At 36.2% G+C, this 19,385-nt stretch overlaps 1 protein-coding gene across 1 annotated transcript in view; it reads right to left on the bottom strand.

The window, feature by feature from the left end:
- The window catches only part of RP1 (RP1 axonemal microtubule associated), a 413,345-nt gene that overhangs the window by 134,166 nt on the left and 259,794 nt on the right, over positions 1–19,385 (bottom strand). Inside the window, exons 20-22 of the mRNA XM_066266133.1 lie at positions 13,230–13,362; positions 12,399–12,550; positions 10,647–10,801 (exon numbers count right to left, since the gene is read on the bottom strand). Of these exons, the coding sequence (XP_066122230.1) occupies positions 10,647–10,801; positions 12,399–12,550; positions 13,230–13,362 (440 nt within the window). The remainder of the gene's footprint in view (positions 1–10,646; positions 10,802–12,398; positions 12,551–13,229; positions 13,363–19,385) is intronic.

Raw genomic sequence — 19,385 nt, 5'->3', positions numbered from 1 at the left:
TCTCCTGAGCTCTTCTGTCCCACAAGCAGAGAAAGCAAGGATACTTTGTGAGACCTCTCTGTTGTCTTAGCAGGAAATTTACCATTTTAAGATCCACATAAATGATCCAGTTATGCTCCCCATACTTCAGAAAGTAGAGGACAATTTTTATGTCATTCCTACTAAGTCATTCAATTTGGGTTGGCTAAACTGCTGAGGGGTTAATGACTGCTTTGCATCAGAAGAAGAACCTTCAGATTCTACAACCATTTCCTCATGCATCTTATCAAAATACACTTGATCACTGGGTTCACTTTCTTCATCCTTAGAAGAAATAAAACCATTGAAAGCTGGAACCAGAGTGTCTCAGATGTGGGATAGGTCGTATTGCTGAAGGAATATTAGGATATGTGATCATATGCCATTTTTTCTTGCCAATGCCCTTTGTATGGATCAGACAGAATAACAGTCACTGCTGTGATCCTTAGATTTACGCCAAACCATGGGAATATCAAAAGGCATTCCTTGGAGTTTTCCTTTTGTTCAGTCATGAAGCATTTCCTCACAATTATAACATACAATATGAGGAGCCCAAGGGGAACTTGAAAATAGGCAATATATGCACATGTCACAAATGATGAAATATTGCACCTTTGACGTTGAAATGTGTAACAGCCACATATATAACAGAAGGTGTCAGGGCTATTCTTACATTTACACCTACTCGAAAAAACCATGATTCAATCTTAAAACAAAATAAGAGGGTGTTTTTATAAGAAGGTGATAATAACTTTTACATTTAAAAACAACTACAATTTTGTAAAAGTGATGTTTGCAAAACATTAATTGCCTTGTGGTTATGTTCAATCCAAGAGACATTGCCCTTTAACTCCAATTTAAAAACAAATGCATGAGATTAACTGTAACAAAATGAAATTAAAATTGCATAAAAACTAGAGCATGCACCAAAAAACAGATTTGAGGTTTGGAATCAGTGATGCATATATATATAGAAACTGTTCTAAAACCTCATGCAACAGAAAATGAAAAAAAAAATTGTTCCCCAGTGAAACTGATAGCATAAGTCTTACCTCCAGAAACAAAAATAATCTCAAATAAACAATCCAACTTTACACTTAAAGGAACTTGAAAAAAGACAACAAATGAAGCCCAAAGTGAGTAGAAGGAAGGAAATAATAATCAGAGAGGAAAAATAGACAAAATAGAGACTAAAAAATTATAAAAGATCAATGAAACAAAGAGCTGGTTTTATGAAAAGCTAAACAAGATTGAAAAACCTTTAAATAGACTAATAAAGAAAAAAAGAGAGAGGACCCAAATAAATAAAATTAGAGATGAAAGAAAAGAGGTAACAATAGACACCAAAGAAATACAAAGAACTGTAAGAAAATATTACAAATATATGCCAACAAATTGAACAATCTGGGTGAAATAGATAGATTTCTAAAAACATACAATCTTTCCAAACTGAATCAGGAAGAATCAGAGAATCTGAATAGACAGATTACAGCCAGTAAAACTGAAGCAGTAAAAATAATAATAATAATAATAAACTCCCAACAAATGAAAGTCCTGGACTAGATGGTTTCATGAGTGAATTTTACCAAACATTTAAAGAAGAAATGGCACCTATCCTTCTCATACTATTTCAAAAAATTGAAGAGAATGGAAGACTCCCAAACTCATTTTACAAAGCCAGCATTATCCTAATTTGAAACCAGATAGACACTACAGAAAAATAAAATTATAGAAAAATATCCCTGATGAACATAGATGCCAAAATCCTCAACAAAATATTAGCAAACTGGATTCAGCAATAGATTAAAAAGGTCATATACCATGATAAGTGGGATTTGTTCCAGGGATGTCAGGTTGGCATTATCCACAAATCAATAAACATGAGACACCACATAAACTAAATAAAAGATAAGAATCACATGATCATATTAAGAGATGCAAAAAATAGTATTTGGATAAAATTCAGCACCCCTTTATGTTAAAGACTCTCCACAAAGTGGGAATTAGGGGTATAGACCTCAAGATAATAAGTTCCATATATAACAAACTCACAGCCAACATAATATTTAATTGGCAAAAACTACAAGTCTTTTCCTTAAGTCAGGGACAAGACAGGGATGTCCACTATCATCATTCTCATTCAATATAGTACAGGAAGTTTTAACCACAGCAATCAGACAAGAAGAATAAAACAAAAGGCATTCAAATTGGAAAGGAAGAGGTAACACTGAAATTATTTGCATATGACATGATACTATACACAAAGAACCCTAAAATTTCTACCAAATAACTACTAGAACTGATAAATTCAGTAAGTAGCAGGATATACCTATTTCCCCATGTATAAGATGCTCCCATGTATAAGACGCATCTTAATTTGGGGACCCAAAATTTGAAAAAAAAAAAGTATTACATAAAGCTATTGAACTCAAGTTTTATTCATCATAAAATTCACAAAATTTCTTATCCAAGAAAAAATCAAGTAAATATATAATTCTACAACCACTGTATCAGGCAAGTGAAATAAACAAGTGGAAATATATCAAACTAAAAAGCTTTTGTACAGCAAAAGACACCATTAACAAAATAAAAAGACAACCCACACAATAGGAAAACATACTCACCAATACATCTGATAAGGAGTCAATAACCAAAATTTATAAAGAACTTCTAAAACTCAACCCCAGGAAGGTAAACTATCCAATTAAAAAATGGGCAAAAGAACTGAATAGACACCTCCAAACAGGACATACAGATGGCCAATAGGCATATGTAAAAATGTTCAACGTCACTAATCATCAGAGAAATGCAAATTAAAACCACAATGAGATACCAGCTCACACCTGTAGGAATTGCATTCTTTAACAAATCAGCACACAGTAAGTACTGAAGAGAGTGTGGACAAAAGGGAATCCTCCTGTACTGCTGGTGAGAACGCAGACTTGTGCAGCCATTGTGGAAAACAGTAGGCATTTCCTTAAAAAATTAAAAATGAAACTACCTTTTGACCCAGCTATCTCACTTTACAATATTGTTTACAAAATTTACAGTATTGTTTACAATAGCCTAGTTCTGGAAACAGTTCAAGTGCTGACTAGTTAATGAGTGGATAAAAAAGCTGTGATATATGTACACAATGGAATACTACTTAGCCATAAAGAGAAGGAAATCTTATTCTTTTGTAACAGCATGGATGGACTTAAAGATCATTATGCTAAGTGAAATAAGCCAGTTAGAGAAAGACAGGTACCATATGATTTCATTTATATGTGGAATCTAGTGAACAAAATGAACTAACAAGCAAAATAGAGACAGACTCATGGAGGGGGCAGGGGGAGCTTGGCAAGGGAGATGAAGAGATAGAGCAAAAAAGGACAAAAAAAATCCCCATCAACACAAATAACAGTGAGGTGATTGCCGAGAGAGGGGCAAGTAGAAGAAGGGGACTTAAATGGTGATAGATGAAGACTTGACTTGGGGAGGAGGGTGAACACACAATATACGGTGTACAGAGATGTGTTGTAAAATTGAACACCTGATATTCGTATAATTATATTAACTAGTGTCACCCTAATAAACTAGTGTCACCCTAATATTCTTTTTTTTCAATTAAAAAAATGAGTAAAATGAGCTGAGTAAGGCATGTGAAATAAGAGAGTATTAATGTTCCTGGAGAATGTGTAGCAAAGTAAGCAAAATGCACTCTATTGGGGAGAATTGGAATCGAAATGTAGAAAGGTTGATGGGGAGGCAAAAGTGTTATATTCACTTTAAACCCCACAGACTAACACCTTCATTCACAGCTGACCAAGGTGTGTAACAGTTCCTTTGACAACTGTAATTATGCAAAGAAAGGGTGCTATTTAAATAGGTCTACCGCTAGTATTTTCCTGACCCTTTCCAACAAATGATATATTCAACCCTGCTTTATATATGACTTAGTTTATGAGTCATTCCCAGATTCACCAATTTAGCACACATGTTCTGAACACCTATTATATTCTACTATAGGTTTGTTCTATGGACACTGAGGTCCTTTAATTCAACCTTAAGGGCATGACCCTTCATGTGTGATTTTCTTGAAATAAACACCAGAGCTGGCACAAAGCTCTATGATCAATAATGATGGAATGGTGCAGAGGTGATGATCAGTTTTGCTTCTGTTTAAGAATCTCTGACATCAAGATGCAACCCTGTTGGTGCTTGAAGCAGCAGAGATGGAGCAGTAGAAAATATGCCCCTCCCTGCCAGTGAAGGTGGGAAAACCCTGCTGTGTCTGATTGACCAGTCACTTCAGTTTTTCAAGACTGAGATATTCTGAGACTTATAAACCTTGTACTCCTTAAAAATCTATACCAGTGGGATGTTAGACCTTTTTTTTTAAATTCTTGTGCTAATTCTAAGAATCATACTTTCATATTGCACTAAGATGTAAAAATACACATTAAGTGATAGTTTTATTTATATATGTCTTAATGAGATTAAGATATATCCTTTTAGATTCCATGATCTAATTCCAAATCGCTCATTTGAATTTTCTTAGGGTTTATGGTGTCTTAGTTAATACATGCCCTTTGATTCAGTTGAATATGCATGTGATTTTACCTTATTCTATTCCAGAAAATATAGTAGGGGCTGAAAGTAAACATATAAAACATTAGTCTTACCTTGAGGAAATTTTAAGAGTTAGGCTAAGTAGCATAAACATAAATATAGAAATATATTGAAGATAGTAAGTACTTAGTTAACATTATGTGCATTGGTAAAGGTATACAGGGAAGTGACAGTTCACTCAATTTGAGGTTTCAGAAAAGCCTCTCTGGCAGAGGTGACACATTTTGGTTAATTTACTAGTAAATATATCAGTGAGAGCTACTCGACACTAAGCACTAGGGAAGGGTCAGGAGTTGAGTGAACTCAGGTTTTGCATCACTAACTAAGAACCACACTGAAGCTGACCAGGAGCAGAGGAGAGCCATGTCTGTCATACTCCTGGTCTGGCATGGCCCCGATGGGGCTGAAGGCTGGTTTTAGCTGCAATGACTTCCAATGAGTGCAATCCCTAGTGTGTGAAGGTCTCCTTACCCTTTGCTCAAATGCCTGCTTCACATGCCGGCATGGCTAGCAATTGTTTGCTATGGATAACAGATTCTCTTTTCAACAATTAGATGATGTTGAGGATTGTAAAAGAATGAGCCATGGAGCTAGAGTCGAGGGGCATTCCATCTACAAAAAGTATTGCTGAAAGTCTATTCTAGCCATAGAATAAGACATTTTTACACAAAGAGGATAATATCAACCTTTCTAAAGTAAGTAAATAAGTAAATAAATAAATGCATATATAAAACGTAAAGAACCATGAATAAAAATGTGACCGAAATACTTTTAAAACACTGGCTGAGGAATACTGTGCAGCATCTTGACCTTACTCCTTAAGGAAAAATGCCTCAGGGTTACTCCACCCATCAGACCATGATTTTTGGGGGGAGGACAAAGCAGGCCATGTTCTGCTTGACAAGCCATTAGTTTTTAAAACATCACTTATTTGTGTTTTACTTTTCAATTCCTACATCTAAAAATCTCTTTCTATTTAGAATTTCCCTCGGTAGACCTTTATTTCCAATAACCAGCTCCCACCAGATCACATCAATGTTATTTCCCAATCTAGTCAGGAATAATGGATGGAGGCACTGAGAGATTCCTTGTCCACAGGCTGGGGAACTTTTCTGTAGCCTCTGGGACGCTAAACCCCTCCTAGGTCAAGTGGGTTAACAAATATATTCATAAACAACATTGTTTCTATTAAAAATTAGGTACTAACTCTTTTAATAATTTCAGTATTAAAGTTCTACAAACACATACATGTACACAATACTACAAGTTTGGTGAGACACAAAAAAGTCTAGCGATCTCTAATTTAATGTGAATAAACCTTGCAGTGGATAGCAGCACATTGTGGGTTTCACTCAAGTAGTGGATTAAACAATGTGCTCCCAACACTGATTGATATCCACTCAGAACCTCAGAAGATGACCTTATTTGGAAACAGGCTCTTTGCAGATGTAATTAATTAATTAATTAAGATGAGGCCATATTGGAGCAGGGTAAGTTTTAGTCTAATGGCCAGTGTCCTTGTTAGACAAGAAAAAGTGACACAGTACTACATACATAAGGAAAAGCAGCCCTGTGGCAACAGAAGCATGGACTGAAGTGATGTAGCTGCAAATCAAGGGGCACCGAGCGCTGTGGCCACCACCCAGACACCAGAAGCACTAGAAGAATCAACAGAGGATCATTGCCTGAGGAGCCACTGCGCCACTTCGGCCGCAGGTGTTATAAAGTAACTAAAGCTGCAGAATTAATACTAATATGTTAAGAGGCTTGAAGAACATTTTATTAATTTGGGTTAAGGTGTGAAGAGAAATTTTGAGAATAATCTCTGTACTGTGTGATTGGCCTAAAACCAGGATGGCCCTTGGCATTGTATTGTAAATGCAAAGGGAAGGAAAACATGGATTCCCAGACATTCCACCACACCTGTGGGGAAAGGGGTGAATGGCCAGCCAGGTGCAGAAAGAGAAAAGCCAAAATAAACCTTTTCTTATAGCAATGAGCCATTTGTGGGCATTTTTCCCCACGGAAACTACCTCTCCTATGTAAATGCATGTGGTTAATATGTGTGACTCTGGACAGAGAGATGGAGAATAAACACTAGAAAATATAGGAATTCCTTTTAATATGTAAAGAGACATCTTTCTACAATTGTGTTGACTTATAAATTTTGTTTTCTCCAAAATGATGTATGGCTTGCAAATTGTACATGGTCCTATCATGTTAAAGGACATATGACTATAACCAATAGTGGTAAAGGGCTCTTAATTACAATTTTTGCTTCTGTACTTCCCACTTACAAAACTATAAAAACTAGGTAGAACAAAGGGCCGGAGTGCTCTCCCTCAGACTTCTGTTGGAGTTGCTGCCGCTTGGCCAAGCTAGACAATAAAGCTTTGGTGTGTAATCGAGGGACTTTGTTCGTGTCTTCAATGTTTCGGGTCCCTCCGGATTAGGCTTAACATTGCCCAGACTTCAGAGGGAGCATTGCCCTGCTGAGACCTGGATTTCTTGCTTCCAGAACTGTGACAGACTACATTTCTGCTGTTTTAAGCCACCAAGTTTGTAGTATTTTGTTACAGCAGCCATGGAAAACTAATACAAATAGTAAAGAGTATTTACTTCAATTCATAGTAAGTAGAATTTCTGCCTGATTCAAACACAAATTTTGCTTGCTCAAAACCTCAACCAGTCAAAATTTATGTATAAATGATAGAAATTCTATCTATATTAAATGCACAAAAAGCAAAAAAATAAAATCTTCAGGTATAGAAATAAAATAAAATCATAAGGATGTGGGTGTTCAATAGAAGAGGGGAGTAAAAAAAGAGGCGAATCCTCACAAGAAGCATCTGTGAGCACAAAAGTGTTCTCTCCCCATAGCTATGCTTTGTGTTTCAGCTGAGCATGGCTTCCCCCTTTAACTCAGAACAGAAGCGAACACTTGGTGGTCTTTCTTTCTGCCTTAATTCAGCTGTGCCCTAAATTCTTGTCCCAGGAAGAAGCACCAAGGAGAGTGACTGAGACTTTCTTTCCTTTTTCTTCTGTGATGTATAAAGCTGAGCACTGCGGCACCTGCAACCCAGAATGAGTGTGCCCAGCACCCACCGTGGCCAGCTCCCGCACCAGGACTGAGAAGACACTAGGCTGTCCAGAAAGAGGTCCACTCAGTTTCTGTGGGTCTCCTTTCATTAAGAGCAGCCTCCTGGACTGGCTCCTTCCTTACATTAACTTGTCTTTGACTTGCACACACACAGAGAAGGCGCTGATAGCACAGCAGCAACTGTGAGTGGCTTCACAGTAGTCTTTTTTGTTGTAAAAAAGAACTCACTGGACCTAAGTTTTGTTCCTGGTGCCACTATTGTTAATGTTTCTCTAAGAACTAAAGCAGCAGGATCTGCCTCATCTCTGTATCTACAGAGAGGAAGAAAGTATTTCTGCAACTTACTCACTTCATCAGGTATTGTGTGAACGAGCATTGGTTACCATTCCTTTAGTGCCTACTACTATGTGCAGTGCATATCTGTTAAATTACTTCTGGTTGCTTAAATATTTTGTAATTAAAATTATTTCAGTTACAATCTGTTGAAACTAAAATTAAGCTATCATTTATATCTCTTCCTTCCAGACAAGAACACATTGCCATAGCACAGAGAAGAGCTAAAGTAATACAGCAGACAATGTGTGGAGGCAGTGGGATAATTGTGGTTGGGGCAGCACCCATTGTGTGGTATATATGTGTAAGCATGAATAATGTGATGAATAAATCTAAATTATCCCCAGGAGTTTATACATTTAAAAGAAATCAACTGAATTTATTTGACAAAGTGTATCAAAACCTAAGAACTGAAGAAGAAAACCCTAGATGAATCACCCCATAGTTCTTCCAGTGTGAGGAATAAAACACAGCTAAGTGAAAAAGGTGAAGGCGTAAGGCCAGGAGCCGCCACTATCATGTCTATTGTCACTAGGTCTCTTAGTCACAGGGAAGAGGGTGGGTCCCAGACCCAAATGCAATTGAATAAGAACAGGTTTCCATATAAAAACCCAATCTATTGTGGGAATGAGATGCGAACCAGCCATGTACATGCAGGTTCTCATTGAATTCAGACAGACAGTAAAGAAACAGTGGAGCCAAAAAATGGTGGGCTATTCCTTTATTAAAGTCTCGCACCTGGTGATGAGCAAACACACAGGGAAAACACTTCTCTCTTCATTCACTGCTTATAAAACCCTGACACATTATCCGGTTCCACAATCTTCTCCGGTTCCTCCTAGAATCCAAGGCCTCATCAGTCTCAGTAGGGGTCCCATAGCCCCTCAGCAATGGTTCCCCATCTGCACAGCTTCCTCTCTCTGCACATACCGGCTTCTTCTTCAGCACTCTGCATTCTCTCTGCTCTCTTTCTCTGCAAATACGGCTTTTTTCTGCCTCTCTTCCTTCTTCTCCCTTCCTTTAAACTTTTTGGCAGAAAACCTCTCCTCCAGCAAACATTAGCAAAAAATGGCCCATCCCAAGCACGAAGGTAATTTGCAATTTCACAGACTACATATACCTGGTGCTGCCCAGCCCCCAATGCAAACTATAAGCGAGCAAACATAAAAATCATATTTTACAAACTTATTTGATCAACAGAAGGGATTAAGCAAAGAAAATAAAATTTACAGACAACAGTGTGGGGATTTCAGGAGAGAATAAGGGTGGGGGAGGCGGGAGAGGGTAGAAGGGGAGAGATAGATAGATGGTGATGGAGGGAGAATTGACTTAGGGTGGCAAAACACAATATAATATACAGATGATGTACTGTAGAATTGTACATTTGAAACTTGTACATTTTATTAACAAAGTCACCCTAAAAAATTCAATAAAAACTTAACAAAAAATAATTAGAAGACTATTGTAATATTCTAGGCTTAACGAAATAAGGACACTGATTACAGAAGAGGAAGTGATAACAGAAAAGAAGGGATGAATTAAACAGGCACTCTGAAAAAGGAATTGACTTGATGTAATGACTAAAAAGGCAAAAAGAGGGAGAGCCTACTGTAGTTCTCACTGTACCTTTTCAGTTATGGTCATCTTCAATCATCTTTGGTATTCGCAATTTTTAGTGGCTTATGTCTAGAGTTTATAGTTGAATTGACTCTTTTTTTTGCTCCACTTTTTCTTAGTAATTAAAGTTGCATTTGTTTTGGCATCTTCAAATATGTGCCCTTGAAGTTTCCAATGCCCTTGCTTATGCCCATTTTTTGGTCTCATTTCCTGATGATTATTTATTTGCAAATAAAGCTGTAGGACAGTACCCAACATTGAAGATTCAAAATGTCAAAAAAAGAGCCAAAAGTTTCTCACTCCATGTCCACAATAGATTGGGTTTTCATATAGAAACCTGTTCTTATTCAATTGCATTTGGGTCTAGGACCCACCCTCTTCCCTGTGACTGAGAGACCTAGTGACAATAAACATTAGTGCCTAGCTAGCAAGCTGGGAGTTTTCTTGAGATACTCAGCAAGAATCTAGAGAGCAAGGTTTAAGGAAGTAGGGCCAAGTCAGAATTGGAAGGAGTTGCTTCCCAACTCAAGGGAAAGACTAAATTATCTAGATTTTAATCGTTGTCTTTTGTTTTTCATGTTCTGTTCTGAGAGTTCTCTCTAAAACTTTCCTTGCTTAATTTACTTATGAAATTGTTATATTACTGTAATTTTAGCAATGTAAAAACACCAACAAATATTCTTACAATGTATGTAATAATTTCTAGTGTTAAACTTTCAGTACTTTTGTGAAATATTAAATATACTAAAAGCACATTGAAATATTAAGTAATTACAAGATAATTTTTACTTGCAATATTAGCAATAGATTATTTACTTAATCAATAAGTGATACATGCTGTGGCATACTGAGCATAAATGACACAAAACCTTGAACCTAAAACACACAAATACATTATCACACACACACAGCATTATCCACATTGCAGCACATTCTTTTGAAGTACCATGGAGAACAACACTACCTTTCACAGAGGAAGATGGACTCAGATCCAATACCAGATTCTCTGACGATGACCTTGTCACAATACCAATACTGTGATCTGTCACTGGCCTCACAGCGCAACAGCACCTTCTGCAGTTTTCCAAGAGAAACTGCTTCTATTTGAAATGTATCAATCTGGTGTGGGAGATAGAGAAAAACGCCACAGAGATAACTGGAGTCCAGCACATGACAAAGGCAGATAATAGCAATAGCCTAAGGACTGCGAGAAGTGGCACAATACTTTAAAAAAAATGTTACTACACTTAGTGTCAAAAGAGGTAATAAGGAAAGAAAAATAAGCAAATTACTTTTTTATTTATTAAAAATATATTTCTGGCTGTGCTTTTTTCTCTCTTGCTGTTTTATTTTCTCCATTTGTAATAGTAACCAGTGTAACAAATAAACCCTAATACAAAGGCATTCAGTTTGCGGCCTTTCTCTTGCTTGGAGTTCCGCCACTGTGACACAGTTTATTAGGTGGTCAGGTTGACAACCATGTGGCCTAATATGCAGCACACTTAATTTCCATGAATGCTGATTATACTTCAAGACATGTAGGAATAAATTTTCTCCTCTCTCTCCTCTCTCCTTTTTTTCCTTTCATTCTTCCAAAGTTCTCTTCTATACCTTTCTCTATAAATAATACAGAGCACATTCTTAGATTTGTTGTGAAAAAAGTATCCTGGAATATTTACTTCTAAATAAAGTCACTTTGTCATATCAAAAACTCACTGACTTTTCCAGAGAGATATAGGACCTAAAGTAAATGCTATGCAGGTTGGAGTAAGAAGAACTCCTTCATATAATACTTCCTCATAGATTGTTGTTGGGAATAACCACCCTAAAATTATCTGAGAAGAAGGTCCTGAATTTGATTAAGTTTGAGATATTCCCCAAAATGGCAGTTGACTATTAGCCACTGTCACCCTACTTTGTGGTAAAAATGCAAATTCATGATTGTTTAGTTTGCCTACATTATTACCAGGTTAAATTTCAATTTGGTATTTCAAGATATACTACCTGGTATCAACTGTTGGTTTTATGTTTTTTTAAGGAAATCTTCCCTTGTTTATACCAAACCAAAACCATTACTAATTTTACAATATTTCTGTAAATCTGATTATGATTATGCATGTTCTCTGGTGTGCCTTTAAAGGGATATTTTATGATATCCATCACCTATTGTAACAGATTCAGTTGATGCCCTCCCTGTCATCTAGCCCCATTTCTGGGTTCATTTGCTGCTTTGCTAGATAGCTTAGGCATGCTGACAGATTCCTTTCTCAATTCCTATGTCTCACTACTTCTTTGCCTGAGGACTTCCTGTGGTGGGACAATTTTGAGGACTGCTCTTCAGGGTCCCTCTGAAGGTCCCTAGCAAGAAAAAGTTCCAGTGATAACCAATTCATTAATGTCCCTATATTGGCATTACTCCCTTTTCCTGCCTCATTTTCTCCACTCTTTGCTTCAAAGGTACTCACTGGATCACCTCCCAGATAAATTATCTGTAGCCCTGTCTTTGTCTTATGGTCTGCTTTAGAGCAAATCCAAACTATATACTATTCTTCAAGGTCAAGAAAGATTTCCTCAATCAGCTTTCTGGTTTCTTGTTTCTAAAATAAAATTGTTTCCTTTAACTGAAGATAAAATTAAACTAGGTCACTGCCTTTTGATTATACCACTGGATACTTTGTAGAGAAAATGACATGGGAAGTTATTTGCGCAGACTCACCTGTCCTCTTTGAAATTTTACTGGCATGTTGGACTTGCACAGTAGTCTAAGACCAGAGTCCCCTCTCTCCCCGTAGAGACACAGGAACACTTCAGATTCTGTTTCTGCTTGCTTTAATTGCCCAGTGTGGACATCAACATGGTATCTTACCACTTGCAAAGGGGAGAGAAACATGGGGAAATCTATTAGATGGGACTTTGTACAAACAGAACCCAAATTCATGGGTCTGGCTACAGAAAAAAAAAATAAATCTGGACCATCTGTATCTATTGAGAGAGTTTTGACTTTTCAATTATTAATTTTAACTTTAAATTGGCATTTTATACCATGAACAAATGCCCAGAGTGCTTATAACTTTTTCAAAAAGTGAAGTAAAAGATTTTCTAAGGCTGTTTTTTTATGTATGACTTAGATAAAGATTCCATGCTTAGTATTTCAGCAACAAGGATGAAGATGTTATTGTACATGTTGCTTAAAGTTTAAAATTATGTAAGCTTTGATGAGAAAATATATCATAAGTGAGGTAATGACATTAGGTGGCCACTGGCCCCTGGCAAAGCCAGGTGAAGCACAGACATGACATTTTTTTCTTTGTCACAGCCTCAGCCCATGTGACTATAGCTGGACAATAAGAACCTTTTTGAGATTATGTTAAACCCAGATCCAACAGAGACTCATGCTGTGATACTGAAAATGTCACTTCTCAATGCACAAAACAACACTTTTAGAAATAGAAAAAATAGTCTGTAACTAAATAGCTCAGAAGTAAATTTAAGCAACTATAAAACAATTTTTATATTCAATATATGCTACTGAAGAGCAATAACACACATGGAAAAACAGCTTGTCCTTCTTTTATGACAGGAAGCTCACAAACAACATCCCCATCTGCTTGGATTCGAGATAACCACGCATTTGCTGCAAAATCTAGGGTCCTCTTGCTCTTCATATGCTGCATGGTCACCTAAGTTTAGAAGAAAAAAATAGCCAAATTGTGTGATTTCCAATTTCTCATAGAACTCAGAATTAAAAATATAGCCCAGGGATTGCTAAAATGTACTGAACTCTGGTGTTAGGAGTAGTAGTAGTTGCTGTTGCTCACTAGGTGATTATTATTTGCCAGGTATTATGCTATGTGATTTATTTTAATAATCTCTTTTAACCATCACAAAGAAATTTTTAATTTTTATAATTTTATAGATTAAAAAAATAGAGGCCTGAAGATTTCACATGGACTGATTCAAAGCTCTCAATTTCATCCGTTGCAATTGCTAACCAAGCGACCTATAGGAAAAACTTCAAAAGAGATTTTGAGTTTGTATTAGTCACTAAAGCAGGCATATGGCAGAATTCCACTAGCTAGAATTCCACATTCTTGCTCACCTCAGAGTTTTCACACACTTGTATCACTGCCTGGAACAACTTTCATCTGACGCATCACTGTGTTGAATCTGTTCATCCTTCATTACCCAGCTCATACATAACCTCTTCTAAGAAACTTTTTGTAAGAATCTGATCTGCTCTAAATGGCTTTATTTTGTGATCCATGGTAACCTGCTCATTCCTGGTTATGACTCAACACTTAATATTTGACTGACTTGATGGAAGTAACATGTACTACTCAACTTGGTACTTCTACAAGCTTTCACAAGGCAGTCCTAAGATTGTTTGCTGAATGCATGATTAAAACAGTAAAATGAATATTTGTCAGCACATTAATTAAACTAAATCGGTGCACCTCATCACTAATGCATGATTGTGTCCTTACTTGCTCAAAGTAAAAAGCATGAAAAGAACATTGGATGTGGAGTCAGAAAAACTGGGACAAAAATCTAGATTTTTTTTAATTTTACAACTATTTGACTGTAAGAAATTTATATAACCACTTTGAGTACCAGTTTTTACATCCTTAAAATCAGAATAATGTCTATCTTACATGATTGTAAAGATTAGATGAGAAATGTGCAAAACTTTTTATAAACTGCATAGATAATTCATATTAACTTTCACCTAATATATATAAATACATCCATAAGTATAACAAATTAATATAATATATTCTACCAAACTTGGAAATATCCATCTTTCTGGACTATATCATACTTTACTTTTACAGAAATGAGATAGAAAATTCAGGTACACTAAGAGATAGAGACCAGTTAAACAGATTCATATGCTTTTAAGTCCAAATTAGATACGATGCTAAAATAAAATTATTTTCATCCTTCAGCCTGAAACTTCGAAACTTCAGTTGCCTCGGTGGCCCTGAGACTCAGAGCCTGGGCACTTGAAGAAACAGAAGTGGTGAATGAATAAAAGAAAAGTGATCTACATCTACAGCTGCTCTATATTATGGGCCATCTTGTTAAACTTTTAGCAGAGAGAAAGGGTATTTAGTCTTTTTATTTCCTTCCCTGAAACTCATTTTGACACATAATACCTTGCTTTAATTTGGGACAAAAACTGATGTTACTCTCTAAACTATTTAAATGGAGTATTCCTCAAAAGAGTAAGCAAACTGAATTTCTTAACAAAGAAAAAGAGCTAACCAAGTATTCTGAGAAATTTTCAATTCTCCTCAGGTGTTTGCATTCAGATGGCCCCAAAAAGTGGCACACAGTCCTTTTGTCACCTTGCAATGACAAGTTTTACAGTGGATGTTCTCAGTACTGAATTGGGTATGGTTGGAAGTTTAACAGAAAGAAACTGTCTCTACCATCAAGGAGGTTTCATAAATTATTATCTATGAACTACAGACCCAAAATATTTTAAACACACAAGACTATATTACAGCAGCACATCAATAAACACATTAATACAGAATAAGATACAATTAGAACAATTTCAGATGGAACCTCATAGATATTTCAGATAAACAGAGGTCATAAACAGGTGAATGGAAGCCTAGATTCTGGACTGAAAGCCTTCTGTGAAGCATACAGTTTTTACAAGCTCATTCTACCTAAAATTCCAACAGGTTCTTACTCTACACTAGTGGTAGTCAACCTGGTCCCTACTGCCCACTAGTGGGCGTTCCAGCTTTCATGGTGGGCGGTAGCGGAGCAACCAAAGTAGAAATAAAAAGATAGATTTAACTATAGTAAGTTGTTTTATAAAGATTTATTCTGCCAAACTTAGCAAAAATCTGACATAAAATACTTGGTAAGTAATTACTATATGCTTTAACTTGCTATAACTCTGCTTTATAAATTTTATAAAGTAAAGTTATCTCCCTACTTTATAAGTCACCATTACTGTGGAACTGGTGGGCTGTTAGAAAGTTTTACTACTAACAGAGATACAAGAGTGGGCGGTAGGTATAAAAAGGTTGACTACCCCTGCTCTGCACTAAACTCCCTATAGAAATTGGCAAGAAGCTTCTGGTTTATGAGGTACCACCATTTCTTCATCCTTAGAAGTAACCACTGATAAGAGGCTTAATCATTTTGCTTAAACAGTAAAATCCTACTAACATCACCAAAAAGCCTTGGGGTAAGGACTCTAAATGAGTTCTATTTACCTTCAAAATCATGATGCCTCAAAAAAAAAAAAAAAAAGATACAATGTGTCCATAAAGTCATGGTGCACTTTTGACCAGTCACAGGAAAGCAACAAAATACGATAGAAATGTGAAATCTGGACCAAATAAAAAAAAAAACCCTCCCAGTTCCTGTAGGATGATGTGGCAGCATGTGAGCATGCACAGATGATGACGTAACACCATGTATACAGTGGAGCAGCCCACAGCCATGCCAGTGGAAATGTGGACGGTACAGAGGAAAGATCAGTGTGTTCTGTGGCTCACTAAATTAGAATCTGTGACCAAGTGCAACGTGAATATCGGCACATTTATAACAAAATGCCACCACATAGGAATAATATTACTCGGTGGGATAAGCAGTTGAAGGAAACCAGCAGTTTGGTGGAGAAATCCCGTTCTGGTAGGCCATCAGTCAGTGATGAGTCTGTAGAGGCTATACAGGATAGCTACCTACAAAAAGGAGCCCAAAAAAATCTGTGCGTGAGCCCACATCGAACTGCACTGAATAGGTATGAAACTGGGAGAGTTTTCCTTTTATTTGGTGCAGATTTCACATATCTACTGTCTTTTGTTGCTTTCCTGTGACCAGTCAAAAGTATACCATAACTTTACGGACACACTGTGTGTGTATATATATATATATATGTATTATATATATATACATACACATATATATACATATATATATACATGTTAATTTATTTGTTTGTTTGCTTGTTTAAGCAATTAAAAGTTACAGCAGTGGTTCTCAACTGAATGAGATTTTTGCCACCTCCCCCCAGAAAACGTACAGTAATGTTTGGAGATGTTTTTGGTAGTCGCAATTGGAGAAAGTGGGCACTACTGGTATCTAGTGACTAGAGACAAGGAATGTTGTTATATATTCTACAACGCAGAATGCATACTCCTCCCCACAACAAAATATTATGCAGCCCCAGATGTCAATAATGCTAAGGTTGAGAGATCCTGAGATAGAAAGATAAAGAGTTGGTTAGTAAATAACTCAGTGGTTAAATAGAGTGATCTAGATAGATAAAGAGAGATACATACATTTATTAATCTTATCTTTAGTTGTGTTTGTTACTATTTTTCACAAAAAAATCAATTATTAAAGTAATAAAGAAAGTCAAAATTCCTGGAAGACCACAATTGATAAACCCAGTTATATGACTGCTAATAGTAGGACTAAATGAAAGACAAGTGGAATAAACCTAGACTTGGATCAAAAGACATTGATTTATGGCATGGCCCTGCTACTTACTAGTTGTATGACCTTGGGTAAATGTGGTACAAATATATAGTGACAGAAAATAATGTGACTTTGGATGATGGAAAATGATCTGACGTAGGCACACAATACGATCAACAGTTTAAATACTATAGAAATATTTATCAGAAACCTATGCACTCTTATTGATCAATGTCACCCCCTTAAATTTTATTTTCTAAATAAAATTATAAAAAAAAGTTGTTACATGATGACTTACTACCTTCAGGTCCTCATTTGCAAAATTGGCATCCTACCTGTCACATCACGTTGAGGATAGAATGTTTCAGTGCACAATTGTAATGAAATAAGATTGAAGACACATTATAGAAAAGACAAATGAAAAATTATTTCCCAAAGCAGAGCCATCTCAAGTGTGGGTTTTAATTCCCAGAAATGTTGTAAGAAAGATTCGTTTCAGAGAATCTGATTTTCCCAGTTGGCAGTAAGAGAACGGTGTGAGTGCCTCAGAGTCAGACCACTTTTTTTTTCAAATCCCTATTATAGTTACGTGGTATTGAGAATTGCTTATCAATTCAAAAGCTGATCACAATATCTTCAGTCAGGATAATAATATCATCTACTCTGTTGTGGTATAAACATTAAAAGTGATGATCTATATCCTGAGTTCTCAATAAATGTTTGGTGGTGGTGGTGGTGGTGGTGGTGGTAAAAGCAATAGTATCAAAATTAATCACAGAAATTAGAGATTAGAATTAACTGTTATTTGGGATTGTTTGTGCTTCCTCACTCTCTAATATTCTCTTAGTGATGGCTCAAGGAAAATGTCAGCCAAATTCTCAGTTCTTTATTATCAGAAAGAGAAATTCTATTCTAAAACCCTGAGTCCTAGGTAGGATCACTTGAACAATTTAGGAAGAAAGAAAGACTTCCTTTGCCTCTCCTCCCCTAAGGTCCTATGCTGAATTTTCTTCATCAGTCAAGAGTTTTATAGAAAAAAAGGCAAAACCCTTAACTTCAAAAGAAAGAGATCTTCAAAGGCTTTGGGAATGCAACCAATATTTTAACCTCGCTCTTTCCCTTATCCTATCCCATAAAGCTCTCTGACACTTCTAGTCTCCTACATTCCTAGTTGTATAATCATCGCATGCTTTTCTGAAGTGGTTCTCATCCTGATCATTTGTAACATCAGGCAGGAACATAATAAGAGAAAGAACATCCATTTTTCTAAACTGCAGAGACTGGCACTATTCTAACTCCTTTCCATGAGTTTACCTCTTTCACGAACGTTCTACTTAGCCCTTCAGATGTGGCCCTGTACCCTTTCCCTAACTGTCCTTAGTACCAATCTTTCATGCCATCCAGGAAACCCAATAGAGTAAGGATCAGGTTCAGGAAGTTCAGAGAGAGGGCCATCACTGTGGCTGGGACACACCAACCAAATCACAGGGCAGAGTGAGCTAGCGGCCCTCCTTGGCTCATGTTCCAAATCTCTATTTCCTGCCCATGAGAACTGAGACTAAATGTAATCAAGAACCAACAATAATTACCAACATCTACATTTATATTCTACTTTGTTTTATGATACACTCTTCACACATATTACTTAATTCTAAACTTACTCTTATATTTTCTTGGAGAAGAAATAATATAAAAGCAAATCAATAAACACTTTTGAGAACTAAACTTATGGTTCATTGTCTGCTGGACATTGGATATAAAAATAAAGACTATACTAGGATGAGAAAAAGTTGAAAATGCCTTTTGAAATGCTACTTTGAAATGACATAAAGCTTTGCTCTATAAAACAAAAAAAATGTGTAATACCTCTATTCTTATTACATATTCAATTTCTTTAATGCTTCTTAAAAAATAATAAAAGTAAACAGTCACCAACACATTTGTTAGGAGCTTAAAGTATTCAAATATTATACTAGATCTAGTACTTAGGTCAGATTTACAAGTACTAATTTCAGTCATTAGTATTTTCTTTTTGAAGTTGGAAATAGGACAATAAAATAAGATTTAAATGTTTTCTCAAAGAACACTCTAATGTTCTTACAAATAAGATAACAAGTCAAAGTTTGACTCTAAGTCTCCTTATTTCTGGCACTGTTCCTTGAGATAATACCCTATTTGTTATAAGGACTGTACAAGGAGGATCAATTATGGTATTTACAGTTGACTAAAAGACTATAAAATGCATGAATTTGTCTTT

This window comes from Saccopteryx bilineata, chromosome 3 (assembly GCF_036850765.1).
Source record: "Saccopteryx bilineata isolate mSacBil1 chromosome 3, mSacBil1_pri_phased_curated, whole genome shotgun sequence".
In the NCBI taxonomy this organism is placed as follows: domain Eukaryota; kingdom Metazoa; phylum Chordata; class Mammalia; order Chiroptera; family Emballonuridae; genus Saccopteryx; species Saccopteryx bilineata.
This window is presented reverse-complemented; position numbering and strand designations above follow the sequence as displayed.